Below are 19,471 nucleotides of genomic sequence, written 5' to 3' on the forward strand. Positions count from 1 at the left end.
AAATGTCTAGACTACAGATTGTGAGACATTCACAGGATTAAAAGTAAAATGTCTAGACTACAGATTGTGAGACATTCACAGGATTATAAGTAAAATATCTAGACTACAGATTGTGTCACATTCACAGGATTATAAGTTAAATGTCTAGACTACAGATTGTGAGACATTCACAGGATTAAAAATAAAATGTCGAAAAGTTATATAGTCAGGAGCAAAAGTGAAGAAGGCAGTGATATCTAGACTACAGATTGTGTCACATTCACAGTATTATAAGTAAAATGTCTAGACTACAGATTGTGTGACATTCACAGGATTATTTAAGTAAAATGTCTATACTACAGATTGTGTGATCTTCATAGAATTATAATTATAATTAAATGGGCTTTTATACAACTCAACTACCAATCAGCTACTTTTCAGTGCTGTTTGCAAACAAATATGTGACCTATAAAGTGGATTGTATATAATAGCAGGCAAAGCAAAGGGATCCGCCAAGCAGTGCAAGCCATTAAGGCAACACATGTACAGAAAGTACAGGAAAATGAGAGTGAATTGGTTCTATGCTATAATTGAAGGCTTCAAAAACTTTCGTCCTTCCGGTCGTACAGGCTCGCAAAAAACGGCAACATGCGTTGCTCTGTACCTGCATTGACGTTCTTTTTTTGCACAAACAATTAATTTGATATTTTCAATGAATACCTGGCATTTTTGTTGTACCTCCGGCAGATTTTTATGTTCAAAAACAATTCTACATTTTTTTACAAGTCAATGTTACTGATGAAATCCTTTACTTTAATGTCCCACACATTATTTTGATATTTTCATTTTTCTTGAACTGAAAATTGTAGTTCATGCGCTTGGTTATTTATCCTTAGATTCAAAATAGCATCAGTTGATACTGATAAGTCCATATATATATACACCAGTCATACGTATTTTGCATTGAAATATGCCGAATTGACGTTCACAACATGTTGTGACGCGACTGCGACGTCATTGTCAACACACTTTTTCATATAGTGATGACATGCATTAACTGAAGCCAACTCAAATTTTCTGCAGCTATACCACACTATTTAGAATATTTTGATTTAGTTTATTATTATTCCTTTTTTTTTTAGGTTCAAATTGTTTTATTCCCCAAGCATCTTTGGGAGGGATGCCACGGTTGGGGTGCCCCGGGATCATCCCTCTTACATAATATAGCCTCATGCAAAAGGCCTCTTTCTCTTTATTCTCTCTTTCGTTTTCATTCATTCTTTCATACGTATATTTCATTCATTATAATAACGATAATATTTATTTTGATTAAATTGATATATTAAATTACATCAACCATTCCTTCTTTATATATTCAAATATTGAACGTATTTTTATATTTATAAATTCATTTACATGCCAAAAATTCTGCTTTATTGATTTGGGATTGCCATATTGTCCTAAAATTTAAACAAGATAAAACCGAATTCATGTACTTTGAATGATGTTGTTTTTCATGTGTTATTATTCCTACAGTTCAGTGCACATTATTTCTATTTGTAACTACATTGTAGGCATGGACACATAATGGATATCTTTGATGTAATGTATGTATTTCAAGCATTTATGTTTCTTTTAAAACATTCTTCTGAAGTCATTTTAACACAAGTTCAAATAGAAAGAAATTTTCTTTTTGAATTTTCCTACAAACACAAAGATGGTTTTCTTCTTCTGAATTTTCATCTTGGAATATTGTCATAGTAATCCGTTACCCGATTTTTAAGAACATGATTTGTTTTTTAAGGCGCATTTTGCTGTGCCATCTGCTTCTTCACCTTACCAAATTATTTTAGAGAAAAATATGCAGTAAATTCTCTTACAGTAATTGTGTATATATGTTTTTGTAATATGCATGGTCACTATTGGCATCAGAATGATTGAATGAAAAACAGTGGAAATACGGCATTCAATGAACAGTAAAGTATAATTATGGATAGGAAGATATTTCGGCTTGTAACTGACATGTGCAAGTATAAATACATTTACTTTCAAGAGGGACACCAAATTAAGGCCTTAAAGTCAAAATCATTTTTTTATAAATGTATTCATTATTTGATATTCGACTGTTCTTTAAGACCATACAATTCCTCTGTGCTTTCGTGTGTTTGAATGTTCTTTGTATTTTAAAACTGGAGAAAAGGCAGAATCTCTTCAATATGTACTGGCTAATGTAATCATTATCCTAGTTGTATATTTACATACAATATATCACTGTTAACAAGTAAGCATCAAATCTGGAGTAAGACCTTTGATTCTTTTGAATGCATGTATTGACAAACACTAGTCTAAAAAATTGTGTAAATCAATTTATTTTTATTATCGTTCTTATACTCATATCAGCACTTTATGGTACAATCTGAAGAAAACAAACAAATAGACCGGTAGTTAATGCTAACAATTATTTTTGACTCCATACAGCCACTGATTTGTAACCTTCTTCTGATTTCTCAAGGCAATCCAACAGATCAATAAAAATGTTTTTGACATTGCTATTAACAAGTGTCCATGCCACCATGCATGATCTTAAAATATTCATTTTGTTTTCCAGTTCATAAGAGAAAAGAAAGAGATAAGCTATATGGGTCTTCTATAATCCTCTGCTGACTGTCTTCATTACGACTGCCGAGCATGTAATGTCATGATCACTTTTTAACAGAATACAAAACTGAGTGCCCTTGGCCCAAGGATGCTCCAGACCATCCTTGTTTCCAGGGATTATGCTCACTTTTGATCTCTGCACCCCTGGAATTTGTCATAGCAAAATTGAAGGCTCAGTGTGCAGCACCTTAAGGACGAGACGAGAAGTTTGGTCCTTTGATGTACATCAAAAGAATCTCGCGGTCGTGTAACAGTTAAACTTACTGGCTTTGAAGTCGGGTGTCAATCTTCTGTTATCTTCAAAGGACAAGTATCAGCCTATTGATTGGTCAGGATTTTTTACCTGACACCCATCAAATAGCTAGCCACTTGCCTTCAATTTTGCTATGACATATTCCAGGGATACAGAGAGCGAAAGTGAGCGTAACCCCTTGATATCGAGGATGGCTCCAGACCAAATTGGGTTGAAATCACTAATCCCTATGGTAGAAGAATTTTAAAGTTTTTTCTCTATTTCCCATATTTGGACACACTCCTCTGCCCCCAGGGGGGCTACACATCAACCCTTTATAAGCAAGTGACTTCCCTTGACCTAAGGATGCTTCAAACCAAATTGGGATGAAATCCCTTAATCCCACTTGATAACAAACCTTCACTGTCAAATTCCAAGATGGCCACCATCTGGGCTAAAAATTCACGATATCCCAGTAATTGAACTGTGTCCGTTACTGTGTAGATTCTTGATTGGTATCAGGAAAACTGATGGTTCTCAATGTGAACCTACCAGTTTACGAGGGATGATGTCAAGTTTGGATCGACAATTACGTCGCACCAACTACGGTCAAACAATTGTTAGCAGCCCCATGTTTGCCCAATGTCGCACTGAGGTTATGAAAAGTAAACAGCATCAGTTGAAATGAGGCGAAAAATGCAATGTAGCACACAGAAGTGATCCAAGAAATGACAATGAAATAGACATACTATAGAATTCTTGCCAACTAGGTTCAAACACGCCTGACAGCTTACTACAAACACACCTGACAGCTTACTACAAACACACCGGACAGCTTACTACAAACACACCTGACAGCTTACTACAAACACACCTGACAGCTTACTACAAACACACACGCCTGACGGCTTACTACAAACACACCTGACAGCTTACTACAAACACTACTGTACAGTTCATCTTGGTCTCCGGGGCTCGGCAGAACAAAGGGACATGTGTTGGGGTGATGTAACTCTTGAAAAAAATGGGGTTGTTTATTTTGTCATTGTCCAAGTAGACAATAGAATGGTGTCTCTTGTGTACATGACTGAGAATAACTTTCTTCCATAAAGAACAATAGGTTGTTTTATCGTGTTATGTAATAATATCAACATTCTATTTACTTGTGTGTATTACACTATTGAAATGTGACAATCTGTAAAAATTAACATAAACTTGGATATTGATTATCAGGAAAGTTTGATTGGAGACATGCACAGTATTGGTATTTTCTATATTCTGTTTCATCTTAGATGATGGGACATGAATCAACATGGACTTGTATATTGTTGTTTGTACTTAGTAATTAATAGCGAGTAGTTGTATAACGTACAGAATGTTAATATACCATACAATACTGGCTTAGCTTATTCATAATATTCAATGTATATAACTTAATATTTAACTATCTACAAGTCACTCTGTGTGGATCTTAAACTCACAGGGAGGATCTAGTGAAGGTAGATGGCTAATATTCACTCATTACCCTGGTGAGGTCAAGATGTAGCACAGTTCGACTTGTAACTTCCATAATCAGTTTGAGTTATCTCCCCTATACAATATGACCTGCACATTGATATCTGTTTTGTATATAAGTTGTGTCTTTTTTCAATTTTTCATTTCACTATAAATTATAATATATATATTTATGCTGATTCATACAAATGCAAGCAGGAGAGAAATGATATAGGCATAGCCTGTTGTTCGATTCCATTCATATACCATCAGGAACAGAATTTGTTGAAATGGGACAATCTTAATTAACATCATTATTTTAATTGAATTTTGTAATTTTTTTAGATCTCAAGGGAAGCAAGCGCAATTCCAAAAAGTTTACTATTCTACAAAAAAGTTTCAATTCTTTTAATTGAAACAAATCACATCCAGATCCAAGTAATTCTAAAATACAAATAAATGAAATAAAAACCACTGTGTCTCCTTTTTTCAATATTTCACCTGATTGTATGTTCTTATTTTTTGCCTTTAGATAATCAAATCTATCCATATATTTTAATTCAATGTCAGTTTGAAATGTGTCTAACAAATGTTATAATAAATAAAATAATTTTTCAGTCAATAAGCAGGGTTATTTTTATTTTATCTTTTTGTTAGTTTTAAAGTTCCACACAATATATACAAGGTTGGAGCCTACTTAACACATCAAAAATGGACAAGAGGCCCAATGGGCCTGCATTCTGTATTAATCTGCACACTTGTAACCTTAAAAGTTGACTAAAATAAAGCTATAGGCAAACAAGAGATCCAAGAGGGATTTTGGCACCCACCATTGTACCATCTTCATTAATCCTATGTCGGTTCGATCTTTTCTCTTCTTTTCTCTTATCTGTTTGATCAGTTTGCATGTCTGCCATCTTAATAAATCTTTTTATCAACCTCAAAAGTTGACATGCTCGTCTCAGGACCAAGGGGAACCTTCATATCAAGTTTGAGACAAATTTCTTCCAGTTAATTCTAAGAAATAGCGATAACAAACTTAAACTCTAACAAGATGGCCAGCCGATATGATTTGATATGCATAACTAAGAACAAGAGGAACCCTAATGTGAAATTTGAGAAATATCCCTCCAATACTTTTTGAGCAATAGGGCTAAACAACCTTTTACTCCCAAATTCGATATGATCACCTGCCAGCCATCTTGGTTTTCCAATCATCCCAAAAATCATAATGCGGAACTAGGAACTAAATCCTGAAACTTTCATTTTCAAATTCAAGATGGCCGTCTGTTGGCCATCTTGGTTTTCCCTTCTGTCCTAAAATTCAATATGCATAATTTAGGACCATGCAGAACTTACATGTAAAATTTGAGAAAAACTCCTTCAGAACTTTCTGAAAAACAGCGCTAACAAACTAACTCTCAAAATCAAGATGGCTGCCTGTCAGCCATCTTGGTTTTTAGATCAGTCCCGAAAAACAATATGCACAACAAAAAATAAAATGATGTGAAATTTGAGAAATATCTCTCCAATATTTTATGAGAAATAACGCTAACAAACTTTCATTCTAATATTCAAGATGCCTGGCTTATATAATCGGTCATCTTGGTTATGCGATCAGTCTCAAACTAGAACTGTAAGCTAAAGGCTTCCTAAGGCAAAGCAATATAGTCTCCCACCAGTTACAAGTATTTCGCACAAAGGGGCATAACTCCACCAAAAGCGTCAAAATCACAAATTAAAATACCAGCGCACAACTACATAAGATACCAATCATTCATGCAAAGTTTCAATGAAATCCACCTGTTAGTTGAGGAGTAGCATGGACAAGTATTTTGCACAAAGGGGCATAACTCCATAAAAAAGAGTCGAAATCCCAAATTAAAATGCTGGTGCACGACTACATAAGATATCGATCATTCATGCAAATTTTCAATAAAATCCACCTATAAGTTTAGGAGAAGTGTTCTGGAAAAGTTACTGTGGACGACAGACNCCCCCACCCCACCCCCCCTAACTTCGTTGCGGGGGTATCAATACGATATGCATAACTTGGGATCATGGGGAACCTTCATGTAAGATTTGAGATTTAAGAAATTTAAGATGGCTGCCTATCGGCCATTTGTGTTTTGCGATCAGTCCCAAAAAATAATATGCTTAACTAGGGATCATGGAGAAACTTCATGTGAAGTTTGAGAAAGATCCCTCCAGTATTTTCTGAGAAATAGCGCTAACAGTTTTTTTTTAAGGATGGATGGAATGACAGAAGGACGGATGACGGAAGCAGGGTGATTTGAATAGCCCACCATCTGATGATGGTGGGCTAAAAATGCCATATTCTCAAGTTATAAGCTAAAGTACTATTACTGAATCATATATAAACCACATTATTTACTGATCAAGTAACTTCATGTAATGTAAAGGGTACCACTGCATCAGTTGTAATCGCGAAGAAGAGTTCCACTCGGGATTGTTTTTGATTTGGAGTAGTCTCCCTTCTATAATGAAGATGATGCAGACAAAAGAAGTTTTGGTGGCTAAGAGTAACTTACCCGAAGATTCATAGAACTTTTTTTCAAAAATTCGACTTTCTAACAAATGTATTTCTTTACAATGCGTGACAACATGTGATTGTTATGGAATGTTTGTTTTCAAAAGGACAAATATTTCTCAATAGTGACAATGGCAATACTACAGTTGGTCTCGGTACTCTTCACCTCAAACTCATTATATAAGATGGCTTGACAGTCAAAAATTCCTTGTCTGCTCTGAAGAAAACCTGGCCTCACCGTTTAATACTTTTCTCCCTGTTGGGCCCGTGATACAGCAGGACGGACAGAAGGTTTGACCGACAACGTCTCTCGATCTCTTTGTGCCATTGGTGGATAAGGGAAGCCGGACACACAACCAAGTTCGCTTTCGACTTCACCAGATTTTTCCCAACTGCAGCATAAAAATAAATAAAAAAATTGTCTTGGTTATCCTTGTACTTGACGCATTTGTGGTCACAAAAATAAATTAAAATCTTAAGAGTGAGTTGTCACCATATAAGGTATTGCCAAATTTAACAATTCAATTTTTGAATAAAATTTCATACATTTTTAGTGACAAAAAATTCCCACTATACAGTGAACATAAATAAATTCTACTCAAGTCAAATTTTACCTAATTAACTACCATTTGGTTGGTTAATATTTTTGAACCCTAAACTTGTATGCAAAATCAACCTATCAGCATTGTTACAAAATTCATCTAATATGAAACAAAATCATAATGTGTACAAAAATTGACATTCGTAACAATATACTTATTCTATCTGAAATCAAACCATAAAAACTATTCTTTGATATATTTTAGGCCTATCAAGGCATAGGCTGAAAAAGGATGTGCAAAGCCTATCCTATTCTGTATTTAGCATGACACAATTTTTTTTTTAAATTATACAACTTTTTGCCATATACAGGTTTCTCTTACATTTGTTCATTTCCTTGTCTTTGCTCTTCCATCCATCACTGTCCTCCTCCTCCTGTTCTGTGGCCTCTCTTGATTCCTTCTGTTTGGCTATCAGGGATATCATGGTCAGTGTTTTACCCAGACCCATGTCATCAGCTGGACAACATAATAAATAAAAACTTTATTTAGTTTACAACAATTATGAAGCAAGTTATTCCAACTTATATTAATCAGACTTGTTCACTCGGATGTTAGAGTGTGTGGGATCTTATTGTGGGAGGAAATCAGGGGAAACTTAAGTGGTCGGGCAGCTGACCCAATATCTTTTCATTTCTGATTTGGGAATCGAACCCCGGTCGCCTTGGTGATAGGTGAGTGCGTTATCCACTGCACCACCCGACCACAAAATAGGGAGCAATTCTAATCAGCACACCATGATATAAACTATTAGTTAAATTTCATTTAAAAGATTTCTTTTCTAATTACTGTAAAAAATATATTCTTAATAAAACACAAACTTGTAATACAGCATCCTGTCCTGAGGAAGCCCAGAATGGCAAAAAACAAGTCGGCACTAAACCTTTGTGTTACCAGTGGAATGTGATGCTGGAGCAGAGGTGTGATTGTCACACCTTAACTCAAGACACATTTGAGCTCATTCAATTCAAAGGGGTGAATGAGTTAACTATTATATAAAGTTTTGAGTTGGTGTGTCCTACCAAGTATTCCTCCCTGGGGTTGTTGTTTCTCCCTCCACGACAGCCAGGCGAGTGCCCTTCGCTGATGGGTCATCAGGGGAACGGTGAGCCCCTTGGGATCTGTCAGCTCCATCTCCTCCCCAGGGCAGGTCTCCAGCTGTCTAAAACATACACAGGTAAATTTAAATCTGAATTATCTTTATACCATAAAGTATATCTAATGACCTACATCCATAGCTTCTATAGTGACCTGTATCTTCTCCAGTAACCTACTTATATACATGCAGTTTCTCTAGTGACCTTTCAAACTTTCTCCAGCTACTTAAATAGCTTCTATAGTGACCTATATTAGGTGATCTGCTTACATATTTTCTATTATGAACTACATTATATTTTATTTTGTGACCTATTTCATAAGGTACAGTTTTCCTGTTTCTGTTAGAGTTGATTAGTGACATACTTGCAAAATATATCTTATGACCTTTGCTATTTCTCCAGTGACCTATGTATATACATATATATAGTTAGTCAATTGACATTCTTGCATAATATCTGACGTGTTCTATTTCTTTAATTTCTCTAGTAAATGATCCTATTTTGAAGTTTCTCTTATGGACTCTTGTGTAGTGTCCCTGGTGACTTCCACACTAGACCAACTTAGGTAATATATCAAGTGGCAATGTATGTAGATTCTCTCCTGACCGACAGGACTAGTACAGCATTTCTGGAGACCTACTTGTGCAGTTTCTCTATAGCCTCCTTGGTGACGCTGCCGACCTCCCTCAACCGAGCGGCTGTCATCCTCCCTCCATACAGCTGCATGGCCTGGGGGTTCTCTGTGGTAATACAGTTTAACTTATAGGAAATATAGAGAAATTCATTTCTTTGCCAAACATGTTAAATTGTACTTAAAATTAATGGAAATATAAAATTGTGCCAAAAAGAAAAGAAATTACTAATTAACTCAACATATCACTCGAAATGCGTTTTCTTCCACTTACAAAATCAACTTTAATTTAGATACACACAATATCGTTGACATACATTAGTGCACTTACATTTCCATGCTTTAGTGACAACTTTCAAGTTAAACTATACAGTGATTAAGATTGTTTTTATGCTTTTCACACTAGAAATAAGGGTTTTAATTTCGCTACATATTCGTGACTATTATCCGCGGATTCTAAACACCAGCGAAATCATTGAAAATATTAACCACTTTTACTGACCTTATCACAACATGTTGAAAATACTTATAACCCAACGCTGTTATGCTTAAATGAACTCAAAGCAGATTATCACCGGACAACTGGGCAGTCCATGTAAAAACAACACTTACATATAAGTGGCCACAACATAATATTGTGCACACAGTAGGTGATTAATTGATTACAGTTTATGTGGGTGTGGAAATTCAACAGTCTTAACTGTTAAAATTTAATAACGTTCTAAATTATGAGTGCATTTAAATAAGTACACTTACAGTAACTAGCACTTTTGAGTAAGTGCAAAAAACACTTATAAATATTTATATAAATATCTAAAATATAAGTGTTTAAAGTATTTTCAACAAAGCCCCTAACATATACAATGGTTGCCATTGTAACAAATTCAACTTTGCATAATAAATTAGAGAAATTTGAATATCTAGTCATTTTGTTGTGTTTATGAATACCTTTTCTATTTTGACGACTTTATCAATGGGTAAAACACAAGCAACCTGTACAACAGGACTTAGGAGATAAAATACTCCCAAGCCTTTAGATCTCAAAGCCGAATCATTCTCTACTCTGTATTTTACCGGTATCCTAATTGATAATTGAGAGTAGGAGTTGTAACATTATCAGTATCCGTACCTGCATACAGTTGTTGGAGAATGTGGGGAGGTATGTTGGCGGTGTGGGGTAAAATGCTGGTCTGACGAAGTCCATCAGGATTGTGAGCGGCGTGGCCACCTCCTGGCTGTGCCGGAAGTCGAATCACCTTGACACCTTTAATTTGGGAACAACATAGATAGGTAAATTATTTTTGCACCTTATGCAGGGATATTCCACATGATATCCTGTGCTAGATTTTCTATCTCGTCGAATCTATCTGGCACCTTTCAGATGGCTAAGATTCTGTAACATCCAGACCTCGGTTTTTTCCTCGGTTAGGATTATGTTAAAGAGTCTTAGCCCTCGACTGAGATAACCCGGTTTTGTTCAGTTACAGGTAATAGATTTTTTTAATCATCTGACATCAACACAGGAAACCTCATACACAGTCCAATGACAGTAATGGAAACAGGTTCAATATCTGCATTTTTGTTTCACCCTTTTCAATATTTGACGAGAGGGCATTTAATTCAAACACAGGGAAAATATTCGTAGAATGGAAAGGAATTTGAATTAAATAAGAAGGAGAAAGGATTCCTATTTATAATTTTAATTTTCATGTCAATACTGTATAACATGAAATGTTAGTGTGTACGTTTTTTCGTGGTTTGGAGCTTTCAAATTATTTCATTGGTACAAACTTTCGTCGTTAGCCCGTACATCGTAATGTATTATTTTTCATTGTTAGTCACATACAATGACAAAGAGTCACACTTAAAACATTTATCACACAGGTAAAGTACGATGGGAGTATTGACATCATGCTAAGAAAAAACTGACCTGTTCTCGGGATAGCCTGTAGGCGTTTCGAGACAGATATTGTCACATTTAGCCTGAGATAATCTGATCTTAAAATCAAACACACTCAATATAGGTTCAGCAGCCAATCTACATTGAGTCTACCTGCAAAATTATATTACTACATGCAATACATATTTTCTGATTTTAAAAGGTGTTCGTAAATATACAATTTACACTGACAAGCATTGAAATCTTAACCAATCATCAAAAATTAATCAAACAGATCATGACTGGTACATGATATTATATGTTTTACCTCACTGTCAGGCAGTTTAATTAAGTTTTACCTGGAGGAAGTTGCTGGAGCTGTCCTGTACCACCATGTGTACCACCTGGCTGGGCGGGTAACTGAATCACTTTGATTTCTGGACGTTTTACTGTAACTGAATTTTTAAAGATTTAGTTAGAAAACATATTACATCAGATAAAAAACATCATAATTTGACAGAAAATTTTAAGAAATACATATATATATATATATTATCTGGACATTTATTTTAAGATGTTTAATTTTGATAACACTTTCAATATTATTTGACATGTATGTTCTCAAACAAATTATTTATCAAATATCATACAGATTATGTATATTTTAAAGATATTATAAAGATATCATACAGATTATGTATATTTTAAAGATATTATAAAGATATCATACAGATTATGTATATTTTAAAGATATTATAAAGATATCATACAGATTATGTATATTTTAAAGATATTATAAAGATATCATACAGATTATGTATATTTTAAAGATATTATAAAGATATCATACAGATTATGTATATTTTAAAGATATTATAAAGATATCATACAGATTATGTATATTTTAAAGATATTATAAAGATATCATACAGATTATGTATATTTTAAAGATATTATAAAGATATCATACAGATTATGTATATTTTAAAGATATTATAAAGATATCATACAGATTATGTATATTTTAAAGATATTATAAAGATATCATACAGATTATGTATATTTTCATATACAGATAGATGTTTGACCTTCCAAGTACACGTATCTGCATGAAAAGCTTATCTGCAAAAATCTCCTAACATTCCTTGAATATGTTACACAAGGGAGATAATTTAATGCTAATGAAATATTGCTATATAAATATAAATAATGAAATATAAAGATGGAAATGCTGCCAGTACACAGCTATACAAATTCCCATCTACCTATCATAATATACCTGTCTGATTTCTGCTTTTATGGTCCGCTATTTTTTTGTTGTAAACAGAGATGGCATTTTGAAGTTTTTCGACCTCTCCCATCAGTTTCTTACCACGGTCTGGTAGAGTAGACATTTTCACAGTTGCTATAATTTGCTAAAATGAAAAACACATGTACAAATTTGATTTTAAATAGAAATGGTATACTTATTACAAAGAAATGAGGTACAGCTGCATAATAATCATATCAATCACACTTTTCACTTACAATACTACTAGATAGATGTTTTAATTAAGAAGCCCTGTCCCACTGCACTGTGGTTTTTACTGCAAACAGTTACCTCCCCTTAACTTCCATTGTGATATAACTGTAGCACAGATAGCTCACCACTTCAATCCCGCGTCCATTGACCAGGTAGCTCAATCGGTTAGAGGGATAGTATATATTTACAATCTGAAGTCCAGGGTTCGAATCACAGTCTAGTCCTGCTTAATTTTCACTCTCAGAATAATATTGTTGATAATATTTCTATATTTCTTAAATCTATCAAATCTATATATAGTCAATACAAATGTAGTCATACCAGATAAATCAGTTTCCAACACTAAGCTACAGTTTGAGGCAGTGGTACCACGGGCCTTAATAGCACAGTTCATAGATTCCAAAGTTTGAAATACAAAATTTGTATTAGGATAAAACTATAATATTTCCAAATCAAGGTTAGTTAGTCTCACAGAATCTGAAATCAGTCCAACTCTAGGTCCCAGTGGTTTGAATAAAACGTTTTGATTCTATTATAAAAATGTATACATATTATTAGATATTGGGGCTTCATGATCAGGATAAATACATGTACTATATTTAATCAGCAATAAGCCCAAATATTGGGCAACACATAATCTCAGACTCAAAGTACAGAGGTGGCATGATCACTGAACAATGAAACAGCATTTGCTTTCATAAAAACCTTCCTAAACTTCAATATAAATACTTGTTGGTTTATTACCAACAAAGGCTAATTGATGGATAGATATATACTTTTAAGTATATCAGACTTATGAGGTTTTCGGTATTCTTATCAAGATTCAAAATTCTTCGGAAAAGCAAAATTTGGAGAATCATGGGATAAACCAGGTATTTCAGAGTGTGATAGTTTGAATAGGTCTGATAATGTCTGGTATTTTCACAGTCTTACTATGTAACAAGTATTACCTTCTGTTTCTGTAGACGGTTCAACAAACTATCTCTGACATCAACGTCTTGCTTCAGGCTTAACTGGCTTGCTGTTTGAAATCCTGTGTTGCTCATATTTTGAGATGTGTGTACGACGATGGGTTCAGGAACAGTGACCTTTGATTGCCCAGAGGTCATAGATGGTTTTGTCTGTAATGAGGCTGTAGTATTGCCAGACGGTTGAGACGGGTGCATAACGATAGACTGAGGAGCCTTGTCTTTGGCCTGAATAGGAACACTAGAATTACTTGAGATCAGAGATGGGCGGTCAGCGATAGACTGAGGAACTGTGACTATTGGCTTCCCAGATGTCGCTTCTGGTCTCGTCTGTGTCGGAAGTCCTACAGAATGTTTTCCACTTGCGTCGGTTTTGCTACTAATAGCGCCCTGTGGACTTTTAACACGTGATGTATCTTTTGTTTGATTCTGACTTCGGTCTGGACCTGGACCACTTGAAGAGTTTGTCGTTGACTCCGAAGTCCGTGGACTATGACCGATTCTGTCAGTATTCTCAGGTGACTGCGTAAACAAATCACCCTCGGCCAATCTTTCATCTACATCTTCATTCCCGCTGTCGCGATCGACATGAATATCACTGTCATTTTCATCGTCACTTGTAAGATCTATACAAGCTGCTGTAGACTCCCTGCGTCCACCCATTTTCAAATTGTTTAAGACAGATTTCTTCTCAGCACTATAGCCACTATCATCACTCACTGAAGAGTTTTTCTGCTGTCTACTTTGTTCTGATAACTTTGCAAAACTAAGTTCTGCAGGTGGTGGTGAAGTAACAGTGGTGTTCTTTTTCAGCTTCAATTTGTTTGAAGCTCTCGGAACGTCTCCCTGGTCTTTTTGACCAGGTTCCAGAACAAGTTTTTCCATTCTGTTGGCGATTTGGTCTGATGTGTTTGAGTTGCCATAATTCTCATTGTTTGGACTTCCTCTGTTGTCATGGTGTTTTCTGTGGTCATCTCTTTCTTTAGGACTTGTACGTTTTTCTGAAAATTTTGAAGGATTGTTCTGAAATGTAAAATATGCATAAGGAATGACAAAATTTCAAACAAATCAAAATATCAACATATTATCATAGACCAACAATGTTCATAATTTCTTAGCTATTCCTTACCTGTATATTTCAGATACCTACCCTAACTGCATCCTCGATATCCAGGGGTTACGCTCACTTTCGCTCTCTACACCCCTGGAATAAATCATAGCAAAATCGAACGCTCAGTGTGCATCACCTCGTGGATGAGACTAGAACTAGTTTAATCCTGTGATGTACATCAAGAGAATCTTCGGTCGTGTAACAGTAAAAAAAAAACAGCGTTGAAGTCGGGCGTCGTTCCTCTGTAATCTTCAAAGGACAAGTATCAGCCAAGTGATTGGTCAGGGTTTTTTCCCCTGACACCAATCAAATAGCTACCCATGTGCCTTCAATTTTGCTATGACATATTTCAGGGGTGCGTGCAGAGAGCGAAAGTGAGCGAAACCCTTGGATATCGAGGATGCCCTAACTTGTACCTCCGATCCTAAAATTTCTCATTCACTCGAATGTACTTTAATGTCCCAGTTGAATGTGCCAAAAATTGTCAATGTCTTTATTCCTTAGGCAGGTATATAAACCAAAACATAAACCCACATAATCATTTAAAACAGCTAAAAATTTAATGAAAATGAATACAATTGGTCTGAATAACTATGATTGGGGTTGTTTGTAATCCCTTGATAGATAAAAAAAAATAAAAAATATTGACCTACCCTATTTTTTAAGTCATTTTATCCGAAACATACATATTTTTTATGGCCTTTCCATTGCCCTCATTGAAAGTTGGTATCCAACACAAGAAAGCCTGCTTTTCATGAACAGAGTTGCCATTTTTAAGGAAAATATATTATTTTTTAAGTTACTATCTGTTACATTCATCAGATAACTTTTGATAATCAACCATATCTGTTTGCTAACTTTAGCAAGAACACTGATTTCACATGTACTGCTGTACTGTTCAAACAAAACCTGCCCTTACCTTAGAAGAAAAATAGCCACACCATGTCTGTGTTTCTGGTCGTCCCCGGCAACGGAAATATTTTCTGTAATATATCATTTTGATACAGTAATATAATAGTGTGTTGTAAGTCAATACATGCCATCATTCAGGTAGCGATGGGCAGGTGAACGAATATCATTCAAAATTAATTTGCTTTCAAAACAGTGTGAAACGTACGTGTGCAGATGGACTAGTGTTTCTAAAAACTGCAAGCCTGATGATTGACTATACAAAATTTGATATTACTTGTCGTGTTGAATAATATTGGGTTTTGCGGAATTGTGGAAATTCCAAATAGACTAGTAGAATTTGAAGTGGAATCTGCTAGCCTGATTGACAAGTAGTTTTTTAAATTAATTTCTAGCCCTAGGCCTGCTTTCCATTTCCGATTCTGATTACAAATTCCAAACCAGTAATTGATATAAAATTCTGAATTCAAATTTCAATTGTATACAATGTACAGTAAGCATTGAAAATAATTTGTTTCGTTCCTTTTTATTATTTGATTGATGTCAGTGTTGAAAAAAAATAACATTACAGATTTCCATAAAATGGGTTTTTAAGAAAAAAAATAAGTTTATAGTACGCAACTCTGTCAATTGATATTACAATTGTGTTTGTATTTCATTTAGGTATTCAGTCCCATGAAATTGTAATTACATTTAAACTGATTTTCATTATGCAATCGATTATCAATTGGTTTCCGATTCCGTACTTGAAATATGTACCAATTTGAGTACAAAATAGTTAAGTATAACGTTAACTTAAGTTTGATAGGACCATGAGCTGATAATTCCAAGACCGAGTTTCAGTTTAATCGGACTATTGGAACTTGTTTTAAGTTTGAAATAGTTTTTTCAAAATGGCGGCCATGTCGGCCATATTGGATTTCTGATCAACCCGAAAAATACAACACTTTGTCAGGTCCATGTGTCGATCATTCCTACAAAGTTTCAGTTCAATCGGCCCAGTAAAACTTGACTTTAGGTTTGAAATAGTTTTTCAAAATGGCGGCCATATTGGATTTCTGATTGACCCAAAAAATAACAACACTTTGTCAGGACCATGAGTCGATCATTCCTACAAAGTTTCAGTTCAATTGGCACAACAGAACTTGACTTTAAGTTTGAAATAGTTTTTCAAAATGGCGGGGGTGGGGGCCATATTTGATTTCTGATCAACCCAAAAAATAACAACACTTGGTCAGGGAGATGTCAGTAACCTTCCTATGAAATATTAATGAAATCCCATTGCCAGTATTTCAACTTAAATTGAAAATGTAAAATGTTAATGGACGACGACGGATGAAGACGGATAGCAATAGGTCACTTGAGCTAAAGCTCAGGTGACCTAAAAAGGAGTACCCGGTACATCTCCTGGATATGAGAATTTTATTTTCAAATACTTATACAATTTATAAACACATTTGTTTTCTATTGGATTGCAATCGTGAGTTCACAGTACAAGTTTGGATGTAAGAACTGACATTCGTGTATCAGGTTGAAACAGTTGAACCTGTAAAGAAAACGACAGGCACAGATCTGAACCGAGGCTGACCTCAGGAAAATTCGGCATGTGTAGATTGAGGGTCCAGAAGTACCTGACCGAAACTAAAATGCTGACTATTGCTAATTTGAGTTTTTTCTTTCTAAAACAATGTCAAGCCATGCATATGTAGTTTAAATTATTTGTAAGAGACGTTATGTAATTCAGTGGACGCATGAAAGAAGGGCATAATATTCTTGATACATTGTTTTATATTCTCCGAACTATGCATTTTAATTAGCTCTGCTTATATAAGAACGGTTCAAGTGCATTTGTTTATCGTGGAATATTTCTGTGCCACACGTACCGTTTCAACCGGAATACGCGATGTAGCCCTGGTATTTGCAGGGCTGTTTATGATCATGACCTTCCATAAAACATACAATATTGATCCTCACCTATGTTCACCGGAGATCTTGCCATATGCCAAAGACTGCAGTTCCATTGTGTTACCAGGGTGGTTGGGACAAGTCTGTGGAGCTAGACTGGAAGAAAATAAAGAAATATATACAATGTAATATTTTATAAACAAGAGGTCCAGAGGGCCCGTATCGCTCACCTGATTTTTTTTTAAATAATTGGTATGAAGTAAAGATATACAATGTAATATTTTATGAAAAATCCTTTAACAGTGGTTCTTTGAAAATTGCCTTAAAATGTTTAGGGTACTCTGGAAACCAATATGTCTGCAACTAAGATGATTGGTAAAAAAAAAGAGGCTCTTTATATAACTACGGTACATACAAGGTCATTGGTGATGTCTATATACTGTACTCTGTATGTATAAGGTAATGCTTTAAATAGGATTTTATCTTACTCTGTCTTTTGAGCATAGCCACACGAGTCTTCTCTGCTACACACATAGAAACTCATTCCATGGGTAGTACCAGGTTTGGTTCCCGTCTTCAGCATGCATGGTTGACCTGTGTGGGTTTTCAGAAAATAAAATTCAGCAGAATTAATGTTAAACAAATCAATTGATTAATGACTATAAATGAATGCCAACCAAAATCAGTTAAATTATCTCTTAACCATTTTTTAAATCTTTTGTATCATTAGCATTTAGCTGCAGGGTAAAATAATATATCGAAATTCTGCATTTTACTAAATATATTAATTTGGCTATGTAGAACAACTGGTCTAAAGTGCCGGCGATTTCATTCATTGGCACTTCCACCCTTAAAAAATAAAGATAATTAACATGATGAGCAATATGCTACTGAACTTAAAATATATTTAGACATTGATGCACAACCCGTACAGGATCGGGAAATATAGGCTTGTAGAATTGGGGGTTTATTCTGTGTCCTCTTTAAAGGGGAAATGGAAAAGACCAAAATTTATTTCCTGCCCCCATTCCAACTCTTGTGACCCTTTTCGTTTCTTTATCTTTCCTCTCTTCTTTCTACTTTCTGTTTCAGGTGTTGTATCCCTACTAGGCACCTGTCCGCATATGACCCTCGCTGTTGCAAAGACGTTAAACCCCAAACAAACAAACATTGATGCACAAGATGAACATCTAAACAAGATATTTTATTTACCAATCAAGGGTCTATGTTTATCATAACTTGTGGTTGAACAGTTTCCATTTTGGATGGATGTTTTGGGATTCCGCATTTAGAGTCTTTTTAAAATTGAACAGAAGTCATCAAAACATGTACATCCCAAAACTGTTCAACCATAAGATGTTTATCATAAACATTAGATAAAACTAAAAAAACTAAAAGACCTTTATATATAGTTTTTTTCCAATGATATAAAAAGTGAAATACCAAATCTCACTTTTTATTAAAAAAAGATAAGATCAGTTTTATTTAAAGTCGGCAAGTCATGGAAATACAATAAAATATGATCACTAATATAATTAATAAGCTTATAATTAATTTTATGACTGGCATATTGTCGTGAGAGCATCCAAAGTAATACTATATCTCACAACTATGAGATCAGCATGTGGGCTATTAGCCTGAGTTTCCTCTGGCCCCGACACCAGACTTAGAGAATACCAACTTAGACATTTTGACGGATAGACGACATCGGGCCAGAGGAAACTTGAGCTAGTGGGCTATCAGTAAATTTTTCAGTAGATGCGTCAATAGTTATCGCAGACTAATGGTATGACGTCGACAACAGTTAGATAAATTCAACTGCATAACCTACAAAGCAAAGTTAACACTTTAATTCGGTGTGAGGTCGTTTCGGTAACAAGTCGTTTCCAGACTTTTTTCGGTTGGTTCGGGACATGTCAAAAATAGTTTCTGGATT

The 19,471-nt window shown here is 34.9% G+C and overlaps 1 protein-coding gene across 1 annotated transcript in view; it reads right to left on the minus strand.

Annotated features, from left to right (window-relative positions):
• LOC110455421 (transcription termination factor 2-like) overlaps positions 1-19,471 on the minus strand; it is a 57,952-nt gene that overhangs the window by 37,588 nt on the left and 893 nt on the right. Inside the window, exons 2-12 of the mRNA XM_021505552.1 lie at positions 18,024-18,129; positions 17,605-17,691; positions 15,641-15,704; positions 13,593-14,633; positions 12,400-12,535; positions 11,480-11,575; positions 10,371-10,505; positions 9,251-9,350; positions 8,536-8,675; positions 7,838-7,972; positions 7,153-7,306 (exon numbers count right to left, since the gene is read on the minus strand). Coding sequence (XP_021361227.1) covers positions 7,153-7,306; positions 7,838-7,972; positions 8,536-8,675; positions 9,251-9,350; positions 10,371-10,505; positions 11,480-11,575; positions 12,400-12,535; positions 13,593-14,633; positions 15,641-15,704; positions 17,605-17,691; positions 18,024-18,129 — 2,194 coding nt within the window. The remainder of the gene's footprint in view (positions 1-7,152; positions 7,307-7,837; positions 7,973-8,535; positions 8,676-9,250; positions 9,351-10,370; positions 10,506-11,479; positions 11,576-12,399; positions 12,536-13,592; positions 14,634-15,640; positions 15,705-17,604; positions 17,692-18,023; positions 18,130-19,471) is intronic.

The sequence above is a fragment of the Mizuhopecten yessoensis genome, unplaced genomic scaffold, assembly GCF_002113885.1.
Source record: "Mizuhopecten yessoensis strain PY_sf001 unplaced genomic scaffold, ASM211388v2 scaffold8213, whole genome shotgun sequence".
Lineage (NCBI taxonomy): Eukaryota > Metazoa > Mollusca > Bivalvia > Pectinida > Pectinidae > Mizuhopecten > Mizuhopecten yessoensis.